This window comes from Macaca fascicularis, chromosome 5 (assembly GCF_037993035.2).
Source record: "Macaca fascicularis isolate 582-1 chromosome 5, T2T-MFA8v1.1".
Lineage (NCBI taxonomy): Eukaryota > Metazoa > Chordata > Mammalia > Primates > Cercopithecidae > Macaca > Macaca fascicularis.
In genome coordinates this window covers 80,396,558-80,418,412 of record NC_088379.1, presented here as the reverse complement: position 1 = coordinate 80,418,412, position 21,855 = coordinate 80,396,558, and the positions used below count along the sequence as shown (strand labels likewise).

General features: G+C 42.8%; 1 protein-coding gene across 10 annotated transcripts in view; it reads right to left on the bottom strand.

Moving 5' to 3' along the window:
- LNX1 (ligand of numb-protein X 1) overlaps nucleotides 1-21,855 on the bottom strand; it is a 202,764-nt gene that overhangs the window by 37,268 nt on the left and 143,641 nt on the right. For all 10 annotated transcript variants that reach the window (XM_005555290.5, XM_005555291.5, XM_005555289.5 and 7 more), the window contains 4 exons: nucleotides 19,101-19,342; nucleotides 18,440-18,592; nucleotides 9,474-9,676; nucleotides 6,863-7,234 (listed from right to left, as the gene is read on the bottom strand). In XM_005555290.5, coding sequence (XP_005555347.2) covers nucleotides 6,863-7,234; nucleotides 9,474-9,676; nucleotides 18,440-18,592; nucleotides 19,101-19,342 — 970 coding nt within the window. The remainder of the gene's footprint in view (nucleotides 1-6,862; nucleotides 7,235-9,473; nucleotides 9,677-18,439; nucleotides 18,593-19,100; nucleotides 19,343-21,855) is intronic.

The window sequence follows — 21,855 nt, the reverse complement described above, 5'->3', positions numbered from 1 at the left end:
AGACAATTTATTTAAGTAGGGATTTAATTCCAGATTAAGTGTACTGATCTGTTAAAAAAAATACAGATCTATCAGGTTTTATTTCACTGGTGATTCTCACTGGCTCCAGGGGACTTGAATGTTTACAGTACCACAAAAGTTCTACCCTTTTTTGCAGGTATACAGCAAAATTCATGAGCTGGAATCATGTATTTAAAATGCGTGTAGGTAATGCAAGTAGTCCATTATGGGTTTTGTCGCTCTCTGAAGGTCTATCTCATTAAAAAAAAAAAAAAAAAAAAAAAAAGTTTGAAGAGCCTGTTGTCAAATATTCTTTGATGAAATGAATTCTCATTTAAATATTGATTCATATAAGGAAAAAACAATTACACATATGTCAGTATTGATGAAAGCCCATATTATCATCAGCTCTGCAAATGGCTTTGAGTATTTTCAGTTTCTTCATCAAGTCTGGAATTGCCTGGGAAAAAAAGGCTTAAGAGGGACATGCAAATTTGAATCTTTGGTCTATTATTTCTTTGTTCTCTTATCTTAGCTATGACATATGACAGTTCCAAACAGTTGCCTCTTTCATACAGTTATTCCAGTGATTATGCCCAAAACACTTGAGAAATTGACGATGGAGAAAAATAAAATTGTACTTAGTTGCTACATAAGTCATCAGCACCATATTTGAGGCTTCTATATCCATAAGGACTTTCTTCTTAAAAGGGCCTGGCAAACCCAGGCTGCTGCTGAGTAAGCTGAGGTTAGAGCTCAACATATGTAAAAATTGGTCAAACATAAAATGGTTGTGGCCTCTCTGTAATAACTCTTCCCTGAAATAATGCAGAAAAAAAGCTGAATGTGGGGTACTGTGGGAGAGAACATGACCAAAAAACATGTTGTCTGGGAATTTCTTTGTAAGGCAAATGTGATTCATGGAGTAGACATACAAAGGCAACATAGTCAAGGATTGGTTAGAAATTTGAGTCTCAACCTTTGAAGGATATTTAGTTTAATCCCCTCAGCCTGGTGTGTGTTACAAATATCACATAAATAAAATCCACTCTTCAGAAATGGCATGTGATTGCTTAGCTAGGTTTTTCCAGCATTCCGTGTTTTCCATTTCTTTTTCAACTAGCTTTGATCCCATTTTTTTAAAAAGGTTTTTCCTGCTTATAAAGCATGTTGGCTTTGTTTAGTAAGCAAAAGAATCTTTTAGGAAGTCCCAGTGTTAGGCAAGATTTTATTTTATAAATTAACTTTCTCAGAGAAGAAACGGTTTTTGCTCTTCTGTTATTAATCTACAAAAGCAAAATGCCATATGTAGTCAAGATTTTTCCAAATGACATGATGAGTAAGAGTTTTTCTTTTGTTTATTGCGAAGTATAGTTGGCAAACATTATCTCCAGAATGTGAGTTGCACCAATTGACCTGCAGAGGGAGTTAACAAGTGTAACATGATAAAATACTGGTGGTCACCTAAAAGGCTAGTTTTCAAAGTGAGGAAAAAAAAAAAAATCATGCTAAGAACACAGTTTCTTCATAAAGAAATACAATGGACTCTCCCTTTTCCATGTGTGAAGGTTTTCATAAACATAGTATATTTTCTCTTCGCATTCACTGACCAGCTAATGCCACCTGCCTGATGCTGACTTGGTTGTTTTGAGATCAAAGGTAGGAATACATTCCAAGCTCTATGAAGCCAGGAACTGTACCAGCCTAGTTCACAATGGTACCACACACCTCTAGGCACAAAGAAGTTGCTCAGCCAATAATTACTGAACAAATTCAAGGGGACAAAAGTAGATACGATATCTTGGGGACAAATAGCATGTGAAAGCAGATTTGGTGCTTCTTTGGTAAATGGTTTGATAACCAATCCCTAGGAGATAAAGTTAATGTATAAAATATATTTTATATACACATAGATGTTGGTAATTTGACTCCACTTACTCATTTGGCAAACACATATTGAATGCCTGCTATTGCCAGCCATTGCTTTAAGTGCTGAGGATACAATAATAATTTTTTTTTCTTTTGAGACAGAGTTTCACTCTTTTTGCCCAGGCTGGAGTACAATGGCACCATCTTGGCTCACTGCAACCTTCGCCTCCCAAGTTCAAGTGATTCTTCTGCCTCAGCCTCCCAAGTAGCTGGGATTACAGGGGTGCGCCACCACCCCTGGCTAATTTTGTATTTTTAGTAGAGATGGGATTTCACCCTGTTGGCCAGACTGGTCTCGAACTACTGACCTCAGGTGACCCACTCGCCTCGGCCTCCCAAAGTGCTCAGATTATAGGCACGAACCACTGCGCTTGGCTGCAGATACAATACTTTACTGTTCTGTCTGGCAGGTAATATTAGTTGGTAGGAGTTGAAGCGTATTGTAGGATAAAGTGTCTATGAGCAGAAATTGACACAATTCTAAGTAGAACTGACAGTGAAGAGCTCTCTGACAGTTGAGGGGAGACCTGAATGAACTGTGGGAATGTGGCAAATGGATATTTAGAAGATTCTTCCAGGTAGAGGAACAGCAAGAATGCCAGGCCTGAGGCAGAAACGCTTGAAGAGCAGCAAGAAGGCAACGTGGCACATGGTTAAACATGGGGAGAATACTAGACATCTCTTCTGTAAGAAATGAGGTTGGAGAGAGAACAGAAGGCTAGGAGACATATGGCACTGCAGGCCATGGTAAGGATCTGCAACTTTAACCGAAGTGTCTCAGGAAGCCACAGAGGGCTGAGAGGGAGAGAGCGGCATCCTGACTGGAGTGGTTTGGTAAACAGCTCATTCTCTCTGCTGTGCGTAGAGTAGGAGAGAGATGATTAAGTGTGGAAGGCAGGAGGCCAGCAGAGGCTCTGGCTGTCACTCAGACCAGGTCAAAATGGGGTGGGGGAGGGAGATGTTGAGGAGAGTCAAAGTTCTTTTTGGCTCAAGTCACTGGGTAAACAGAGGTGCCATTTTGATAGACTGGGAATGGCCTAGGGCAGAGCATGTTGGGCAAGCGGTGGAATGGGAGGAGCCAAGGGTTCCATTTTGGACATTAAATTTGAGATGCCTTTGCCATATCCACAGGAAGATATGAAGCAGACATCTGGAGGTGTAAGTGTGGTCAGAGGAGAAGCTGAGGTGGGCACATGAATTTGGGAATAGATGGTGTACACCTCAGAAAGAAAATGTCCCTTTTTGTTTGTTTGTTTGTTTTTGGAGACGGAGTCTTGCTCTGTCCCCCAGGCTGGAGTGCAGTGGTGCCATCTTGGCTCACTGAAACCTCTGCCTCCTGGGTTCAAGCAATTCTCCTACCTCAGCCTCCCAAGTAGCTGGAATTACAGGTGCCCGCCACCACACCTGGCTAATTTTGTATTTTTAGTAGACATGGGGTTTTACCATGTTGGCCAGGCTGATCTCGAACTACTGACCTCGCGATCTGCCCGCCTTGGCCTCCCAAAGTGCTGGAATTAAAGGCGTGAGTCACCGTACCCAGCCAGAAAATGCCTCTTCTAACTCTGGTTTTGTTCCCCACCTGATCTACTGGGCACGAGCTTGGGCCCTCTAGGGCAGATGAGCATCCATGGGGGCCGAGAGCCACCTTGGAACTGGGACACCACCAAGCAGCACAGCTCAGCAGCTAAGGTACTTACCATGTGTGTTTTCTGCCCTGGTGGGCAGAGGGAGAAGGCTAAGTCCCCTTGTACCCTCTGCCTCAGGCTGCCCAGGTCTACAATGACAGTAATACCATCTAACACTTGGTCCTCTTCCAAGAAGAGGGATAAGCTACTGTACAGGACAGTGAAGAGAGTTGCCAGCACCTGGAAGAATCACATAACGAGATCTCAGGTGCAGGCAAATTTATTTGTGTTTAAATAACCAAGTCCTTGAGAGCAAGCAGTCTTTTGATGATCACCCTTTGTGGAACTTGGTGCAGGGCTCCGTCAGTTACTGCTGCTGACTTACTGCCTATTCTCAAAGTATGAAGACTTCAGTCACTAAATGGAAGTTGACATAGACTTGCTGGATAATTGAGAATACTTTTTAAGATAAGGCCTCTGGATCTTGCCCTTCTCCTTTCAGCTCTCCACTGACTTTAGAGAGATCATTCTAGAAGATCATGCCATTTCCTTTCCTAAACCCTTCCAACAATGCCCCTATGGCTTTGCAGATAAAGTCCGAGGTCCTTAGCATGGCTCGCAATATTTCACAAGATCTGTCTCTTGCCTCGTCTATGGCTGCTTTTTAAAATACACACCCCAGGCTCCAGGTGCTATTTATCATTTCCCTAAAATACACACCCCAGGCTCCAGGTGCTATTTATCATTTCCCTAATAGGCTGATATGGTTTGGCTGTGTCCCCACCCAAGTCTCATCTTGAGTTGTAGCTCCCATCATTCCCACGTGTTGTGGGAGGGACCCGGTGGGAGATAATTGAATCACGGGGATGGTTTCCCCCATACCATTCTTGTGGTAGTAAGTCTCATGAGATCCAATGGTTTTATAAAGGTTTCCCTTTTTGCCTGACCCTCATTCTCTCTTGCCTGCTGCCATGTAAGACTCGCCTTTCACCTTCTGCCATGATTGTGAGGCCTCCTGAGCCATGTGGAACTGTGGTTCCATTAAACCTCTTCTTCTTTTTAAATTACCCAGCCTTGGGTATGTCTTTATCAGCAGCATGAGAATGGACTAACACATGGGCTATTAAGGAAATGTTCTTTTGTCCTGTGTCTCCTTAGAATGACCCTTGCTGACTTATACACTGGAGAACTTCAGCTCATTCCTCAAGCCCCATGTTCAAGATCTTCCTCCTCTGAGGAATTCATAGACCTGGCCAAGCAAAAACCTCCCCTGTGCCTGCAGCAGCATCATACTTAATTTTTCCATTGCAGTAGTGTTAGACTGCATGGGCAGTCATTTAGATCAAGTCCAGCTTTCCTGCTACAGTGGTGGATCCTTTGGAAGAATAATCTAAGTGGTCCTCCAATTTCTGCATCTAACCCACGGGCACGTAAGCAGCAGAACTTAACAGATATTTACTGGATGAAGTGAATGAATGGGTTAGAACATAAGAGCCCAGAACAAAGTCTGTTCTTCTAAGAATAAAGCTCACAGCTTATGAAACGTCGCTGAGACACAGAACTATCAGAGCATTATACTGGGTGAAAAAAGCCGGTCCCCCAAGTCTATATATGATTTCATTTATATAACATTCTTGAAATTCAAAATTATAGAAATAGAAAACAGATTAGTGATTTCCAAGGGTTAAGGAGGACATGGGGTGGGAGGGAAATGGATGTGGCAATAGAAGGCAACTTTTATAGGGATCTTTGTGGTGACGGAAATATTCTGTTATGACTGTTAATGTCAATAGCATGCTTGTGACGCCATACTATGGTTTTGCAAGATGTTAACACTAGGAAAAACAGTAACTCTTTACTGTTTTTGGGATCTCTGTGTATTATTTCTTACAATCCCATATTAATTGATAATTATCTTAAAATAAAAAAGTTAAAGAAAAAAAATTTCAACAGTGACCCTGACAAAGTCAACAAAACACATGCGGGTGCTTGATGACATTATACTGGTCAGAAAAGTGGATTAGTTGGAACAGTCATGAACTCTACTTGCCTGAGAGATCAAGAATTTGTGTCCCTCTCTTATTAGAGGGCTTCCTCTCAGGTTCATACTTGGGTTTCCATGTGCTTTCCAAGTCACCTGGACTTAGCCGTGGAGACTAAGACTTATCCTGTCCATAGGATCCCTGGAGGATGGCATGGCATAGCCTTTTTTTTTTTTTTCCTCCTGCCTCAGTCTCTCAAGTAGCTGGGATTACGGGCCCCTGCCACCACGCCTGGCTAATTTTTTGTATTTTTAGTAGAGACAGGGTTTCACCATGTTGGCCAGGCTGACCTTGAATTCTTGACCTCAGGTGATCCACTCGCCTTGGCCTCTCGAGTAGCTGGGACTACAGGTGCATGTCATGATGCCTGACTAATTTCTTGAATTTTGTAAAGACGAGATCTCACTATGCTGTCCAGGCTGGTCTCAAACTCCTGAGCTCAAGTCACCTTCCTGCTTTGGCTTCCCAAACTGTTGGGATTACAGGTGTGAGCCTCCACACCTGGCTGAGCTACTACGTCCCACATGGCACAGCTTCTTACGGGAGTAAATACAACTAGATGTCTTAGATGTGTCCTGAATGTATGTAACTGACCCCTGGGTCTACACTGGACATACTGGGTACAGGGATGACACGACCCTGCTGACCCTGAGTGATCCTAATTCTGTGAGATTGTAGCATACAACCCAACGTGTTTATCTGCAGTCAGACTGGATGGCTGACAACACAACACCTAGGGAATGTCCATGGCCTTGAAGCCCATCATTTGCTCGTGTAATGTTCTTTTTTTTTTTTTTTTTCTGAGATGGGTCTCGCTCTTGTTGCCCAGGCTGGAGTGCAATGGTGCGATCTCAGCTTACTGCAACCTCTCTGCCTCCTGGTTTCAAGCGATTCTCCTGCCTCAGCCCCCTGAATAGCTGGGATTACAGGAATCTGCCACCATGCCTGGCTAATTTTTTGTATTTTTAGTAGAGATGGGGTTTCACCCTGTTGGCCAGGCTGGCCTTGAACTCCTGACCTCAGGTGATCCACCCGCCTCGGCCTCCCAAAGTGCTGGGATTCCAGGCGTGGGCCACCACGCTCAGCCGAGTAATGTTCTTACCTGGGCAGAAGCTTTCTAAATGTTGGTCTTTCCATCCTGACTCCTTGAAAGGGAGGCACTGCATGACACATGTGGTAGTGACAGGGTGCCTGGTTCAGGGGGATTTGCATTCTTGCTCATGTATGGGGTTTCTGACTGGGATCCTGGAATGATCTGTGACTCACCTGAATCAGATGAGCCGCACTTTCTGGGCTGCCATATCGAAGGTCATGTCCGTTGATGGCTAACACGCGGTCGTTCTCCTCGAGCTGACCATGTCGATCTGCCACACCGCCATCCAGGACATTGAAGATGAAAACCCCAGGCTCATCCACCTTGCGCACCAGTTTTATTCCAAGCTGCTCCTCGGGGCTACTTTTGTTGAGAATCACATGGAAGCTGTCATCCCGGGATCCGTAGGCATCCAGGGCCTGTCCATTGTTCCTGCTGCGGAACTTCTGTTCACGTAGCACAGTCAGCCACAGCACCTGGCAGGGCTGCCGCAGGAGACGCACGGCATAGTTGTGAGGGACGTTGCTGATGTCCATCCCGTTGACCTGGGGGCAGGTGGAACAATCATGTGGTCAGCTCCACCTGCCACAACCCTTCCTGAAAGATCCAGGCCTGCAGAATAGCCACGATCCTGTCTTTAAAGACTGCTATGCTCTCCCACCTCATCCTGTGTCCAATAACTGCACCTTCCAACAGCGTTTCTAACCCTGTTCTCTCCAAGCGTGGCCTGCAGCACCTCTCCAGGCCTCTGTGAGTAGACACCGTCTTTCTCCACCTTGTTCTTACCCAAGCCCACATATTTATTCCCAGAATCCTGGCCTTCATTTCTGTTGTCATTATTTTTTAGCTGGCAGGAAGAGAGGAAAGGAAGATAAGGTAGGAAAAGGCAAAAGAAAAGCATTTTTCCAATTTGCCTCAGTCAAATGATTGCATTAAACAGCTGTTCAAGCCGAGTTGACATTTTCTTCCCAAAAATCTCCAACTGAATTTTTCTCCCTGGGTCAACTTATACCCGAACTTCCAGTCCTCACCACTGTGTGTATATGCAGATGTTCTAGTGTGTGAGTGAGGGTCTGTGAGTATGTGAGCATGAAGGAGCGTATGTGTGTATGATACTGTGTATGTGCGCATGGGAACGTGTCAGGTCTCAGGGTGGTCCCCTGCAAGATTTTTTTTGCCCGTGTTCTCAGCAAAAGGAAGAAATCCTTGCACAGTTTCAAACAAACTGATATGAAAGGAAGTGTCTAGACTCTTTTATTGAAAGGCTAGATCTCTTTATAAAGTTACTTAAACAAGCTTAAGCTCGGCCCTCTCATTTGTGCCTCACTAATGATGTGTAGAGCTGATACTGCATGGGGCTTTCTGGTTTTAATTTCTCTGGCTACACAGGCCCAGCCTGGAGGCTGTAGCCCCCATGTTGGAAGAAAACAATTTCACAGCAAGCGCTGCACTCTGTGCTTCAGGAAAGAGGCCCCATGGAGGAGAAATAACTTTCTTGAATTTCTGTAGTTTGATAAGATTTCTTGTATTTGCAGCCAATTGTTAGAGAAGGCTTGGAACAGGCTTTGCAAAGGCCTTTCTTGAGGATACAGTCACCTGTTCTCTGGTGCAGCTCCAGAGGCTCCCTCATGCAAAGGCAAAGCTCACCACCCTTGTCCAAGCACAGGTGAGGAGAGCACCTGAGGTGGCAGGACCCGGTTCCCCCATCACCTCTGGGCCCAGAGAAGGTCAGGGGAGTCATGGTTGCCTGCTAAATAGTCCTGGCAGCCCTTTTGCTTGTAAGTGCCAGTTGAAGGCCACAGGAATCAAAATGTTTTATTATGCAACCCTCCCAGGCAGCATAGTTTCCACTAGAACTGGGAGGCAGCCATGCACAGTGTCACTGATTGTACTGTGGACTGCCCCGAGGGCCCTGTCTTATGCTCCACCTCAGAGGCCAGCAGGAATTTCAGCATTTCTGTGAAAACTGCTTTAGGTTATTTCTCCTCTTATTCCAATCAGTTTGCCAAAGAAACAGCTCATAATGTGACAGGAGCCGGTCCCTCAGCAACCTAGAAGGGATGGGATAGAACTGTTATCTGAGTGTCAGATAGAAAATATATGAGCAGGGAGGGGTTTCTTGTCACTTTTGGCAAACACTGGACTTCTGTCTGATAAACAGCTCTTTATCCTTTCTGTTCTGAAAATTCCTCCTTAAAGTCCTTCCCTTTAACCAAGCCTCTGAGGACAGTAACACCCAAAGCATTCTATTCCAACACCTGTCTCCCCTGGAATCTCTCTGGGTTGGTGAAACTAGCATAGAGATTATTTTTATTTTCAGGGAGGGCCATAAGACTATAGGAAATTGACTTTCAAAGAGTAGGTGACTGTGATTAAATAAAATACAAAATGTTCTACTAATCTACTCTAAAAACAATTTAAGAAAATATTGTCCCCATTTTATTTTATATTAATGCCCTTTACAAAAAGAGATAAAAGAAGAAAGAGGAGGTGGAGAAAGGGAACGAAGAGGAAGATGGAAAAAGCTAGAAGGGAGAAGAGGGGACAGATAAAATGATATATAGACAGATAAATATTTATGTCCAGAGAGAAAGGGTGGAGAGAGTGAAAGAGCAAGACAGAGAGAAACAAAGATCTCAATTAAATGACAAATCTCAGAGTCATAAAATGATAGAAAGTGACTATCCACATTTTTTTTTTTTACCATTTTGCTCATTCATCTATGCATCTACCAATTATTTGCTCAGAAGCCCCTTGCTGCAGCCCCACAGCCATAGTCTCTACCTTTAGAATGATGTCTCCTGGAAGTAGCCGGCCGTCTCTGGCAATCACCCCATCACGATAAATGTGTTGGATAATGATATGGACCAGTGGGGTTTCGCTACCTCCCACCAGCCTAATGGAGAGGCTTTCACTGGGATCTACTCGATTGATCTTGATGCTGGTAATTTCGCCATCTGGAATCAGGTGGTACAACCTCGGAAAGACTGAAATGGACAAAGAGTGTTTATTTAAGACACCCACCCAATGGACCTTTCCAACTACTCTTCTTGCCAAACTTCAGTGTCAGCCAAACTAAACTATTCATTTTTCCTCATACATGTTTTCCATTTTCCTGCCTCTGTGCCAGTGCAAGTTTCTCTGCTTGGAATGTTTTTCATCCCAAGCTTAAACCCAATTTTTCCTTCAAGGCCCTTCCAATTAAACTCTACCCTGATTCCTCCTTCTCTTGCTCTAAACAGTCCATTTCCTGTAAAGCTTTCTAGCTATTTCTCACAGCACTCAATCCTTTATGGTTATTTTTACCTTTTTTTTTTTTTTTTTTTTTGAGACAGGGTCTCCCTCTGTTGCTTAGGTTGGAGTGCAGTATCTCACTACAACCTCTGCCTCCTGAGCTCAAGTGATCTTCCCACCTCAGCCTAGCAAGTAGCTAAGACTACAGGCACATGCCACCATTCCTGGCAAATTTTGGTATTTTTTGTAGAGACGGAGTTTTGTCATGTTGTCCAGGCCAGTCCTGAACTCCTGAGCTCAGGTGATCCACCCACCTCAGCCTCCCAAAGTGCTGGGATTACAGGTGTGAGCCACCGCGCCCAGCTTATACTCATTTCTTATATACCTCATATCATGTCCATAAAACCTGAGGGCACAACCTCCAGCTGTTCCATGGTTCTCTACACATATCTCTGCATGCAGGGGCCTCTAGCTGAAGTTTATTGAATTAATAGAAGTGAATGAACGATTTGTAATGGAATGAATTACAGTTTTATCACTTGCTTATTGAGAGGTAAAAAACAGAACCCATCTGCCATTTTGCCCTCTCAGATAATTTTGAAAATTTCTTCCTTAAAGATTCTGCTTTTCAGGCTTGGGGGAACATCATTTCTTTCTACCAGACATTGTTGTCAACAAATGGAAGAGGCCCGATTCATGATCAAGAAGAGGCCAAGGCCTAGTTGGTGGCCTTGGGCGGTTCATCCCTGGTTTGCCTGAAATCACTGAATTCAGAGCAAGGAGATTCAAAGATCATCTAGGCTGGTGTTTTCAAACTGTATTTTTAAACTGATGAATCTGCTTTCCCCAAGAAATCTCTCCTAGCTCTCTGCTCATCTCTCATCCCACTGTGACCACACAGAGAACAGCTGCTCTAATTGTTCTGCTGCTTGACAGTGATAGTCAAACCCTACAAGTGAGGAGGTTTAAGGCTGAGAGAAGGGGAGTGAAGCAACTGGCTGGACATCCCAAAGTTAGGTGGCCCTGAGAGCCAGGTCAGAACCCAGAGCTCTGGTGACCGGTACTCTCTGCCAGGTATCCCTGGAACCAGGGATTCACAGCCAGGCCAGAGCCCACGAGGGACTTGCTCTATGGACCTACGAGTCAGCAGCACTGACTGGCATTGTTTTTCTTCACTTCAGTTTGAATAGAAGTGTTCAGAGGGGACACCAACAAGTGGTGGGAACAAGCCACACCTAGCCTGGTGGAAAAACTAGCTCCTCCAAGTGACTAAAGGCTCAAGTTTCAATGGTAAGGGCTGAGATGCTTGTGTCTTCTGTAGGTGCTGACAGCTGCCTCTCCTTAAGAGTCTCCTTTCGTTATGGCATCTGGAAAGATCTCACATGGCAGGCCTGCTTCTGGATAGTCTGTTCCTTGTGAGCATTTGCAAAATCTGTGACCTTAGTCCATTTTCCCTAATGAATTAATGAGTACTGAATTCCCTAAGAACAATAAAGAATTAAAATTATTTCTAAGTATGTTAGAGTAAAGTAACTTAGTAGGTAGAGGAAACCCGAGATGTTGCAAATGTGGGTCCTTAATCTCTATACTGATTGAACTGAAGTGACTGCATAAGGCAGGGGTAGCTGGCTTCATCAGTCAGTTCCTGGTACTACCAGTACTCGGGTGATTGAGTTCAATTAATGTTTAAACTACCTTGGTTATATTAAGTAGGCTATATCACAGGCACTTGCTAGAGCATGTCTGGTATAACAAGGGAATGGAAAAAAAATTCATTCTGAGCAAAGAAAGATTTGGAAATAATCACAAAAGCCAATTTTCCCTCCCTCATTCCCCTTCCTTTGTTACCATCTTTTCCAACAGATTTACAAAAACCATACTACCAAACCTAAACCTCTAGAGAATTTTTGATATGATAGCTTGAAAGGACATACCATTCACACTTATAAATGATATTAGAGCAACACCAATGAGATCCTAGTGACCTTAAAGAGATAAAGGAATTTTTAAACTGCAAAACTTGTGTTGGTCTGGAAAGAAAAGAATTTGCTCAATATTATATCCTTACTCAAGGACTAAAGGATATAATCTTATTAGCTGAGAGTTTGTTATATGCTGACATTGAGTTAAGGTATTTGGATGCATTTTTTGTTTAGTCTTCACAATAACCCTATGAAATAGATGATAATTATCTTTTTTTTTTTTTTTTTTTTTTTTTTTTTTTTTTTTTTTTGAGAGACAGGGTCTCACTCTGTCACCCAGGCTGGAGTATAGTGGTACGATCTTGGCTCAAAGCAGCCTTGACCTCATGGGCTCAGGCAATCCTCCCACCTCAGCCCAAGAAGCTGGGAGTACAGGTGTGTGCCACCACGTCCCATTAATTTCATTTTTTGTAGGGACAAAGTCTCACTATGTTGCCCAGGCTGGTCTCCAACTCCTGGGCTCAAGGGATCCTCTTGCCTTGGCCTCCAAGTGCTAGGATTTCAGGTGTGAGCCACCATGACCAGACCCATCTCTGTCTTTTCAGATGAAGAAATGCTGAAGCTTAGAGCATTAAGCAACCCAGCCAGGGTCACACAGTTGATAAACAGTGGTGCCAGTACCTTTACTGACGTTAAAAGAATGGATACACCATGCCAGGAGGCCAACTGTAGGTTGCTGAAGCAATGAGGTCCTCTGACCATTTTTGAAAGCATTGTTGCCTCACAAATTCTGTGACGACATTGATACCAACCTAGCTGAGTCTTAACACCTCACTCCATTCTGGAGTTACAGCTTCTTAGTGTGTTTGAGGAAATCCAATCTCTCCCACTCCAGCCCGCCTACGTATGGAACATGGCTGCTATCTCTGTCTTCTGGAAACATGGCTCCAATCTTGCAATAACGCTACATAAGAGCTCCCAGGTGTGTTCACTGCCCCCAAATCAAGTACAGACTCCTAAATAATCATCAGGACACACTATGATCTGACCTTCACCTCATCTCCTGTATTGGTCTGGAAAGAAAATAATTTATTCAATATTATGTCCTCACTCAAGGACTAAAGGATATAATAATAATTATTAACTGAGTTTATGCTGGCATTGAGCTAAGCTACTTGAATGCATTTTCCAACACACAGCATCCCAACATCCATCCAAGTCATAAGCCATTCCTTAAACATGGATTACACTGTCCCCTATGGCTGCTATGGTCATTAATTTATACCTCATTCTTCATAGTACAGGCATACCTCTGAGATATTGTGGGTTTGGTTCCAGACTGCCATAATAAAGTGAGTCTTTTGGTTTCTCTGTGGTTATAAGAGTTATGTTTACACTGTAGTCTATTAAGTATAACAGCATATTTTAAAAAATGTACATACCTCAATTTAAAAATACTTTATTGCTAAAACATGCTGTTTAATGATCATCTGAGCCTTCAGTTGTAATCTTTTCCTGGTAGAGGGTTTTGCCTTGATGTTGATGGCTGCTGACTGATCACAATGGTGGTTGCTGAAAGTTGGGAGTGGCTTTGGCAATTTCTTAAAATAAGATGACCATGAAGTTTGCCACATCAGCTGACTCTCGTGAAAGATTTTTATGCAGATTCTCTGTAGAATGCAGTGCTGTTTGATAGCATTTAAACTTCAGTAGAACTTCTTTCAAAATTGGAGTCAATTCTCTACTAACCTTGCTGTTTTATCAACTATGTTTATGTAATATTCCCAATCCTTTCTTGTAGTTTCAACAATGTTCACAGCATCTTCAGCAGTAGTTTCCATCTCAGGAAACCACTTTCTTTGCTCATCCATAAGAAGCAACTCTACACACGTTCAAGTTTCATTATGAGATTGCAACAATTTGGTCATATCTTTTTTTTTTTTTTTTTGAGACGGAGTCTTGCTCTGTTGCCCGGACTGGAGTGCAGTGGCGTGATCTCAGCTCACTGCAAGCTCCACCTCCCGGGTTCATGCCATTCTCCTGCCTCAGCCTCCCGGAATTTGGTCATGTCTTCAAGCTCCACTTCCAATTCTAGTTCTCTTGCTATTTCCACCACATCTATAGTTACTTTTCTCCACTAAAGTCTTGAACCCCGGAAAGTCATCCATGAGAATTAGAATCAACTTCCTCCAATCTCCTGTTAATGTTGATATTTTGACTCTCTCCCATGAATCACTAATGTTCTTAATGGCATGTAGAAGGGTGAATCCTTTCCAGGATTTCAATTTTCCTTGCCCAGATCCATCAGAGGAATCACTATCTATGGCAGCTATAGCCTTTCGAAATTTATTTCTTAAATAATGAGACTTAAAAGTAGAAATTACTGGCCAGGCGTGGTGGCTCACGCCTGTAATCCCAGCACTTTGGGAGGCCGAGGCAGGCAGATCACAAGGCCAGGAGATCGAGACTGTCCTGGCTAACACGGTGAAACTTCGTCTCTACTAAAAATACAAAAAATTAGCTGGGCGTGGTGGAAGGTGCCTGTAGTCCCAGCCTCTCAGGAGGCTGAGGCGGGAGAATGGCGTGAACCTGGGAGGTGAAGCTTGCAGTGAGCTGAGATCACGCCACTGCACTCTAGCCTGGGCAACAGAGCGAGACTCTGTCTTAAAAAAAAAAAAAAGTAGAAATTCCTCTTTGATCCATGGGCTGCAGAATGGATATTGTGTTAGCAGGCATGAAAACAACATTACTCTTGTGCGTCTCCATTGAAGTACTTGGGTTAGTAACCAGGATGCATTATCAATGATCAGCAATATTTTGAAAGGAATCTTTCTTTCTGAGCAGTAGGCCTCAACAGTGGAATTAAAATATCGAGTAAACCATGCTGTAAAAAGATGTGCTGCCATCAGGCTTTGTTGTTCCGTGGATAGAGCACAGGTAGAATAAATTTAGCATAATTCTTAAGGGCTCTAGGAGTTTTGAAATGATAAATGAGCACTGGACTCCACCTTAAAGTCACCAGCTGTATTAGCCCCGAACACGAGAGTCAGCCTGTCCTTTGAAGCTTTGAAGCCAGGCATTGACTTCTCTCTAGTTAAGAAAGTCCTAGATAGCATATTCTCCCAATATAAGGCTGTATCATCTACATTGAAAATCTGTTGGCTGAGTGCGGTGGCTCATGTCTGTAATCCTAGCACTTTGGGAGGCCAAGGCGGGTGGATCACCTGAGGTCAGGAGTTCAAGACCAGCCTGGCCAACATGGTGAAACCCTGTCTCTACTAAAAATACAAAAAATTAGCTGGACATGAGATCCAAGTAGCCTGTAATCTCAGCTACTTGGGAGGCTGAGACAGGAGAATCACTTGAACCCAGGAGGCAGTGGTTGCAGTGAGCCGAGATCATGCCATTGCACTCCAGCCTGGGCTACAGAGCGAGCGAGACTCCATCTCAAAAAAAAAAAAAAAAAAAAAAAAAAGAAAAGAAAATCTGCTTAGTGAAGCCATCTTCAATGATCTTAGCAAGATCTTCTGGATAACCTGCTGCAGCTTCTAACATCAGCATTTGATGCTTCCCTATAATCAGGATTTGCTGCTTTACCTTGCACTGTTATGTTATGGAGATGGCTTCTTTCCTTAAACCTCATTAACCAATCTCTGCTAGCTTCCAACTTTTCTCCTTTAGCTTCTTCACCTCTGTCAGCCTTCACAGGATCAAAGAGAGTTAGGGCCTTCCTTTAGATTAGGCTTTGGTTTAAGGGAATATTGTGGCTATTTTGTTCTTCTATCCAGTTCACTCAAACTTTCTCCATATCAGCAATAAGGCTGTTTTGCTTTGTTAGTCATGTGTTCACTGGAAGTAGCACTTTTAATTTCCTTCAAGAACTTTTCCTTTGCATTAATAACTAGGCTGTTTGGCACAAGAGACCTAGCTTGAAGCCTACCTTAGCTTTCAATATGCCTTCCTTACTAAGGTTCATTTCTAGTTTTTGATTTAAAGTGAGAGACATGTGGCTCTTCCTTTCACTTGAATACTCAAAAGCTATCGTATGGTTACTAATTGGCTTCATTTCAATACTGTCACGTATCAGGGAATAGGGAGGCCCAAGAAGAGAGACATGGGGAAATGGCCAGTGAAGCAGTCAGAACACACAATTATTAACTTTACTGACCCATAAGGGCGTGGTTCATTGCAAGCTAAAACAATTACAATAGTAACGCCAAAGATCACTGATCACCTATCACCATAACACATATAATAATAATGAAAAAGTTTGAGATGCTTCAAGAATTACCTAAATGTGACACAGAGACATGAAGTGAGCACATGCTTTCGGAAAAATGGAGCCAACAGACTTGTTCGCTATAGGGTGACCACAAGCTTTCAATTTGTAAAAATAAAAATGAGGTATGCTTTTATTTTATTTTAGTCTTGAATAAACCCCCTGATGCCAGGAACTACATTTTATATTCTTTATATAAAATGACAGCACCTAGGCCGGTGCCTTACATATAATAATCTCTTTTATAAATGTTTTTGTAATAAATATGCAAATATATCTTTTTCAAGATAACTTTTTTTTTTTTTTTTTGAGATGGAGTCACCCAGGCTGGAGTGCAGTGACACAATCTCAGCTCACTGCAGCCTCAGCCTCCCAAGTAGCTGGAATTACAGGTGCCCATCACCACGCCCTGGCTAATTTTTGTATTTTTAATAGAGATGGGGTTTCACTATGTTGTCCAGGCTGGTCTCAAACTCCCACCCTCAGGTGATATGGCTGCCTCAGCCTCCCAAAGTGCTGGTATTACAGGAGTAAGCCACCACGCCTGGCCCAAGTACTAGAGAACTTTACATGGAGTGGAATTGAGGAGTCTTTAATAAGAGGAAGAGACTGGTGGAAAGGAAGTTCTAATCTTTTCATTTAGTCATTGCACAGACATTTAGTGGACACTTATGTGCCAGACACTGTACTAGGCCTTAAAACAAGGACTCAGAAAAATAATAATAAACCCTACACTTTGATGTACAGTTACATGAAATATGATAATCACTGCTACAGGTGCTTCAAAAACACCTAAAAAGAGGGCTGAAGGAGTCAGTGAGGTTTCCAGGAGGAGGCAAAGGCTTACATTAAACCTGAAAGAAGGAATGTCAATGCCAGCTGAAAGGAGAGTGGGAGTGCAGGCTGGACAATAGAAGGGAGGCGAGAGAAAGACATACAGCATTTACAGGACTGTAATCAGCTGAGAGCTCTTAGAGCATGCAGCATGTATGTACAGGGTGAGAGGCAATCATGAATAAGTATACAAGAAAAGGTCTGATAAGGCTGCTCATGAATTTTGAGGGCATAATACACACAGTGGTTTAGGCTCTGCCTCCCAACTCCCAAGAGTAGAGGGCAGTATAACCCAGGAGCTAAGAGAGTAGGCTCTGGAATGAGAGGACCTTAGTTAAAATCTTGGTTCTGCCATTTTCTAGCCGGGTGACTGCACTAATTACCTAATCCCTCTGGGTCTCCGTTTTCCCATCTGTAAAATGGGAATGAGAGTCCTATCCCCTTAACATTATTGTCACAGCTAAATGACTGAAAACACTATGTGCATACAGAAAGAGCTCAATTTTTAAAAAATGTTATTATTACTAAAATTCTAACATAAAAAGCAAAGATAGTAGGACAGTATTTCCTCAGCTCCATTTATACTGGAGAAAACATATGGGATCTAAGACTCAACAGCTTGCTTTGCATGAATTCTACAGCCATGTTACCTGGATTCAAAGTTTAGCAAGGTAATTTGGAACAACCTAAGGAGCCTCTCTGTGCCACAGTTTCCTCATCTATAAAACAGAAATAGTAGTAGCGCCAGGTGCGGTGGCTCATGCCTGTAATCCCAGCACTTTGAGAGGCCGAGGTGGGTGGATCGCCTGAGGTCAGGAGTTCAAGACCAGCCTGACCAACATGCAGAAACTCCGTTTCTACTAAAAAATACAAAAAAATAGCTGGCTGTTTTGGCAGGTGCCTGTAATCCCACCTACTTGGGAGGCTGAAGCAGGAGAATCGCTTGACCCCAGGAGGCAGAGGTTGCACCGTTGCACTCCAGCCTGGGCGATAAGAGTAAGACTCTGTCTCGAAACACACACAAACACACACACACACACATACACACACATACACATGGAGTATGGGGTTGTTGTGAGGCTTAAATGACAAAATGCATGTAAAACACTCAGCACCACACCTCACATGTAGTTGAAAGAGTAAGGAGAGCAAATATATATATTGCATTTATTGTATGTGCCAGTCATTGTTTTAAATGTTTTTCACTCTTTAACTATAATTCTTCTTCTTCAAATGCATAATGGCACTAGCACCTGAAGGTAAGGGTTTCAACACTTTTTCTTCAATCTATGTAAAAAGATGATAATACTTTCTGCCTTTAGCTACTTACGTGAGAAGCAGGCTAATCAAAGTAAAAAACATTGTATACCCTCGGGAAGAGAGGGGTCACAGAAGGTGGATGGTGATCAGATTGCATCATCCCTGAAGTCCCCCTGGAAGCCTAGCCCATGTCCATCCTGCCTTGTGGGGAGGTCATTTACCTTCAGGGGCAGTGGTGTTTTCAGAATTTTCCCTGCCCTGGTCAGCGTGGTTGGCAACCGCACTCCCGCTCTTTGTCCTTCGAAGAACACTCAAAGCTCGATTTATTTTTTTAAAAGATCTGCTTCTAATAGTGGATCTCTCAAAGGGCCGTGCTGAGGAAAAGCAACAAGAGGAACAGTAGTTATGATTTAATAGAAATCATCATTTATGTACATATCTGATAAAATATATATAATAAGACATTAACAGTGACTACCTCTAGGTGGTAGGATTGTAGAATTTGCTTACCTGTATTTTCTAAGTTTTCTACAGTGAAATATGTATGACGTGCTCTGCTTTTCTTTTCTGTTTCTGGGCTGAACTGAATACAATAGCACTTTTCTTGAACAGTATGGCTGAAAAATTACTGACACTGCAGGAGTGATGAATCATTAGGTCTAGTTTCAGCCCCTTTCACCAAGTCAGATTACACACAGTTTAATGATCGGAGGTACTTGTGGTTTCACTTCACTTTGGAGAATTGGACATTGGGTTCCTGCCAAAACTGCCAGAATGATTTCCCCTTAAAAAACATTTCTAGAACTTTCCACAGTAAGTATTCCACAGAGAGCAATCCCAAGCCAAGGAACCCAATCCTGGACAACCACCCATTTGACTCACCCCTAGTTCGGTTGCTCCGTCCAGAGTCCACTGGGCTGACTGCTGGCTGCCCGTCTTCCGCCGAGGACACGTAGGCAGGGTTGTCTAGGCCAGGCTCGTCCGTCATTAAGGAGATGGTGGCAGCTGCAGAAACCTCTGGGGAGGGAGCCATGGCTGTGAGGCTTGCACAGCCATCTGGACAGCCATCTTGTGAGCGCCTCTTCCTGTCTTTGGTCAGGCCGTAGTGGGAGGCACCTTTACAGCTGTAACAGAACCAGTGGGGAGGTGAAGAAGAGCATTGGCTCTGCTGCCATTCCTCAGTCAGACCTCTTCAAATACAATTGAAGAATGTATAATAGGCTTGTTGAACTTGGAATCTGATTTGCCTTCCCCTATATTCTCTCTTCCCTTTTCACATGTTGGTACTCAATATACATTTGCCAACCAAGTGAATTAATAATTTGAGATGTTTTAAAAGATGCCCACTGCATTCTCTTAAAGCAATCTCTACATTGGCTCCTGGAATGCAAATTTATTCAGGTTGCCATGGTGTCTACATGACCAGGCTTTGAGGCTGGCAATGTTCAACTGTTTGGTAATTCCTGCTTGCTGGTGTTTATTTTGACCATGAAAGCCCTTAGTCACACTCTCACTCATTTCTTTTGGATTTTGTTCCCACAGCACTGAACGTAAATATAAAGCTCCTCCCAGATTCCATATTTAACTGTCCATGGAAAGAGAATCACCTTCACCACAAAGCCACAGGAGTGAGCTCAGCATTGCTATCCTCTAGTGGCAGCTTGGTGGCTTCCATTCTCTTTCTCTGGGCTGGTCTGGGAGGGCCTCCCTGGTGCTGGGGGCTCCCATGATCTGAAAAGTGTCATTCATCGCCATGTTGTCTAGCATTAAGAGAGTAAAACAGCTTTTGTGGATTTTAGCAAAAACATATTTGTCTCTACCCATTCACTGTCCATGCTATAAAAAAAATCCAAAAAATTCCACAAAAACCAAACTTTGTGAGAAAGGCAAGTTACTGGTGCAATAGAGAGAAGTTGAAAAAGAACATTCTTGAGGCTCAGGAGACCAGGGTTTGAGCTGATCTAGGTCCATATTTTGCCATGAACATGAACACTGCCACTGGGCAAGTCATTGCAGCGCACAGGCTAGGTTTTGATCAGGAAATGGTGATTTAACTATCTCACTGCACTGTCGGGAGGGTAGCTACAGGTAGCCACTCCAGTTTCCGTAGTTGTGAAGGCAGAAATCACATCATGAGCCCCTTTAAGAAGTGTCCATTTACATATAATGGATGTGTTAATTATAAATTATTATCAGTTCAATACACAAAACCCTATATGATTGAACTATTTTAAATAGCCCTTTGAGATCCTACTTTAGGGATGCTTCATGTTTTTGAAAGTAGATGAAATCAAAGGTCAGTCTACAGTGATATGCACACATGATTTGTACTGCCCATAGAGTCACAGAAATGGCAGGATGGAAGGTCCTATTGTCTAGATCCAAATCCTTGCTCTGAAATTTACTTAGCTGGGTGATCTGGGGAAATTTTATTTAGCTGGCTAAACTTCCCAATTTGCATATACTTTCTGGATTGCTGTGAGGTTTGATTGACATTAAGTCTTATTAGGGGTTTAGTGCTTTTCGCCAAAAGTACTAGAATGCGAATTCATTAAAGTCGTCATGGTATCCACATGACTACAATCAGTTCTTGTGAGACTGTAGCTATCTCCATATTTGATCCATCCTAAGATGCTCTTTTCATGCTTTAACATGTCTAAAATCAGGATGCATGTGTGATTGATGGGGTTGTGAAGTTTCTGTTGCCAGGTGGCACTCATGATGCAGATGCCACCATCCCAGCATGGCAAACCTAGTCACATGGGTGCCCCTTATCACTTCCATTGAGTTGCCTACACGCTTGGTATTACACCATTGAGTGTAATTGCCATTTGAATGTAATGATTCAGTACTAAAACGAAAAGTTATAGAAAACCTCAAAAACCGAACGATTGGATATTGATTAAGTACATATTCATTGTTAGAAGCAGAATCATAATTCCATGTTTTCTTGCAAAGGGATAAGCAAAAGTTGTATATGCTTAGAAAGAAAGATGCACCCAAGGGAATTAAAAGTGGTGTTACATTTTGTTATTGAGAACATTCAAAAAGGATTGCCTGTTTCATGCCAAGCAACACAACCAAGAGCAGGAGAAGCTGCCAAATTCATCTGAATGGATTTCAAAGCCACAAGAGTCTAGTGTCACCAATCTATACATCACGGGGATATCTTTGGTGTTTGGGGATTATTTAACTAATGGCACATTTTAAAATGTCATTTTCTTTGCTGTTTTATGAACATGATATCTCTTATAGTCAGTGGCATCTTAGATTAGATGAAATGTGGTTTTAATATTAGTAGAAAAGGAGTTTGGTTATACGACCGTATGTCCTCATCTTCCAGATGAGAAAACAGGCCTCCAACTTACACTGCTAGTGCTTGTCCTCAGCTGGAAGAGTTCAATCTCTTGGCTTGAATTCGCGAGGTTTTACTGTACTGATTAGCTGCATTGGCTTGAAATAGTTCTGCTTAAAAATAGTGAAGAGGTTGATCTGGGAAACTCAAAAATTGGTGAAATACTGTGTGATGGAAAAAATAAAAGCCAACTTGCATTTGAGCAGCTCCAGAGTAACAAATACTTGAATGAAACACTTCCAGGCAGGCTGGCAGTATTTGATTAGCAGTGCATGGAAAGGA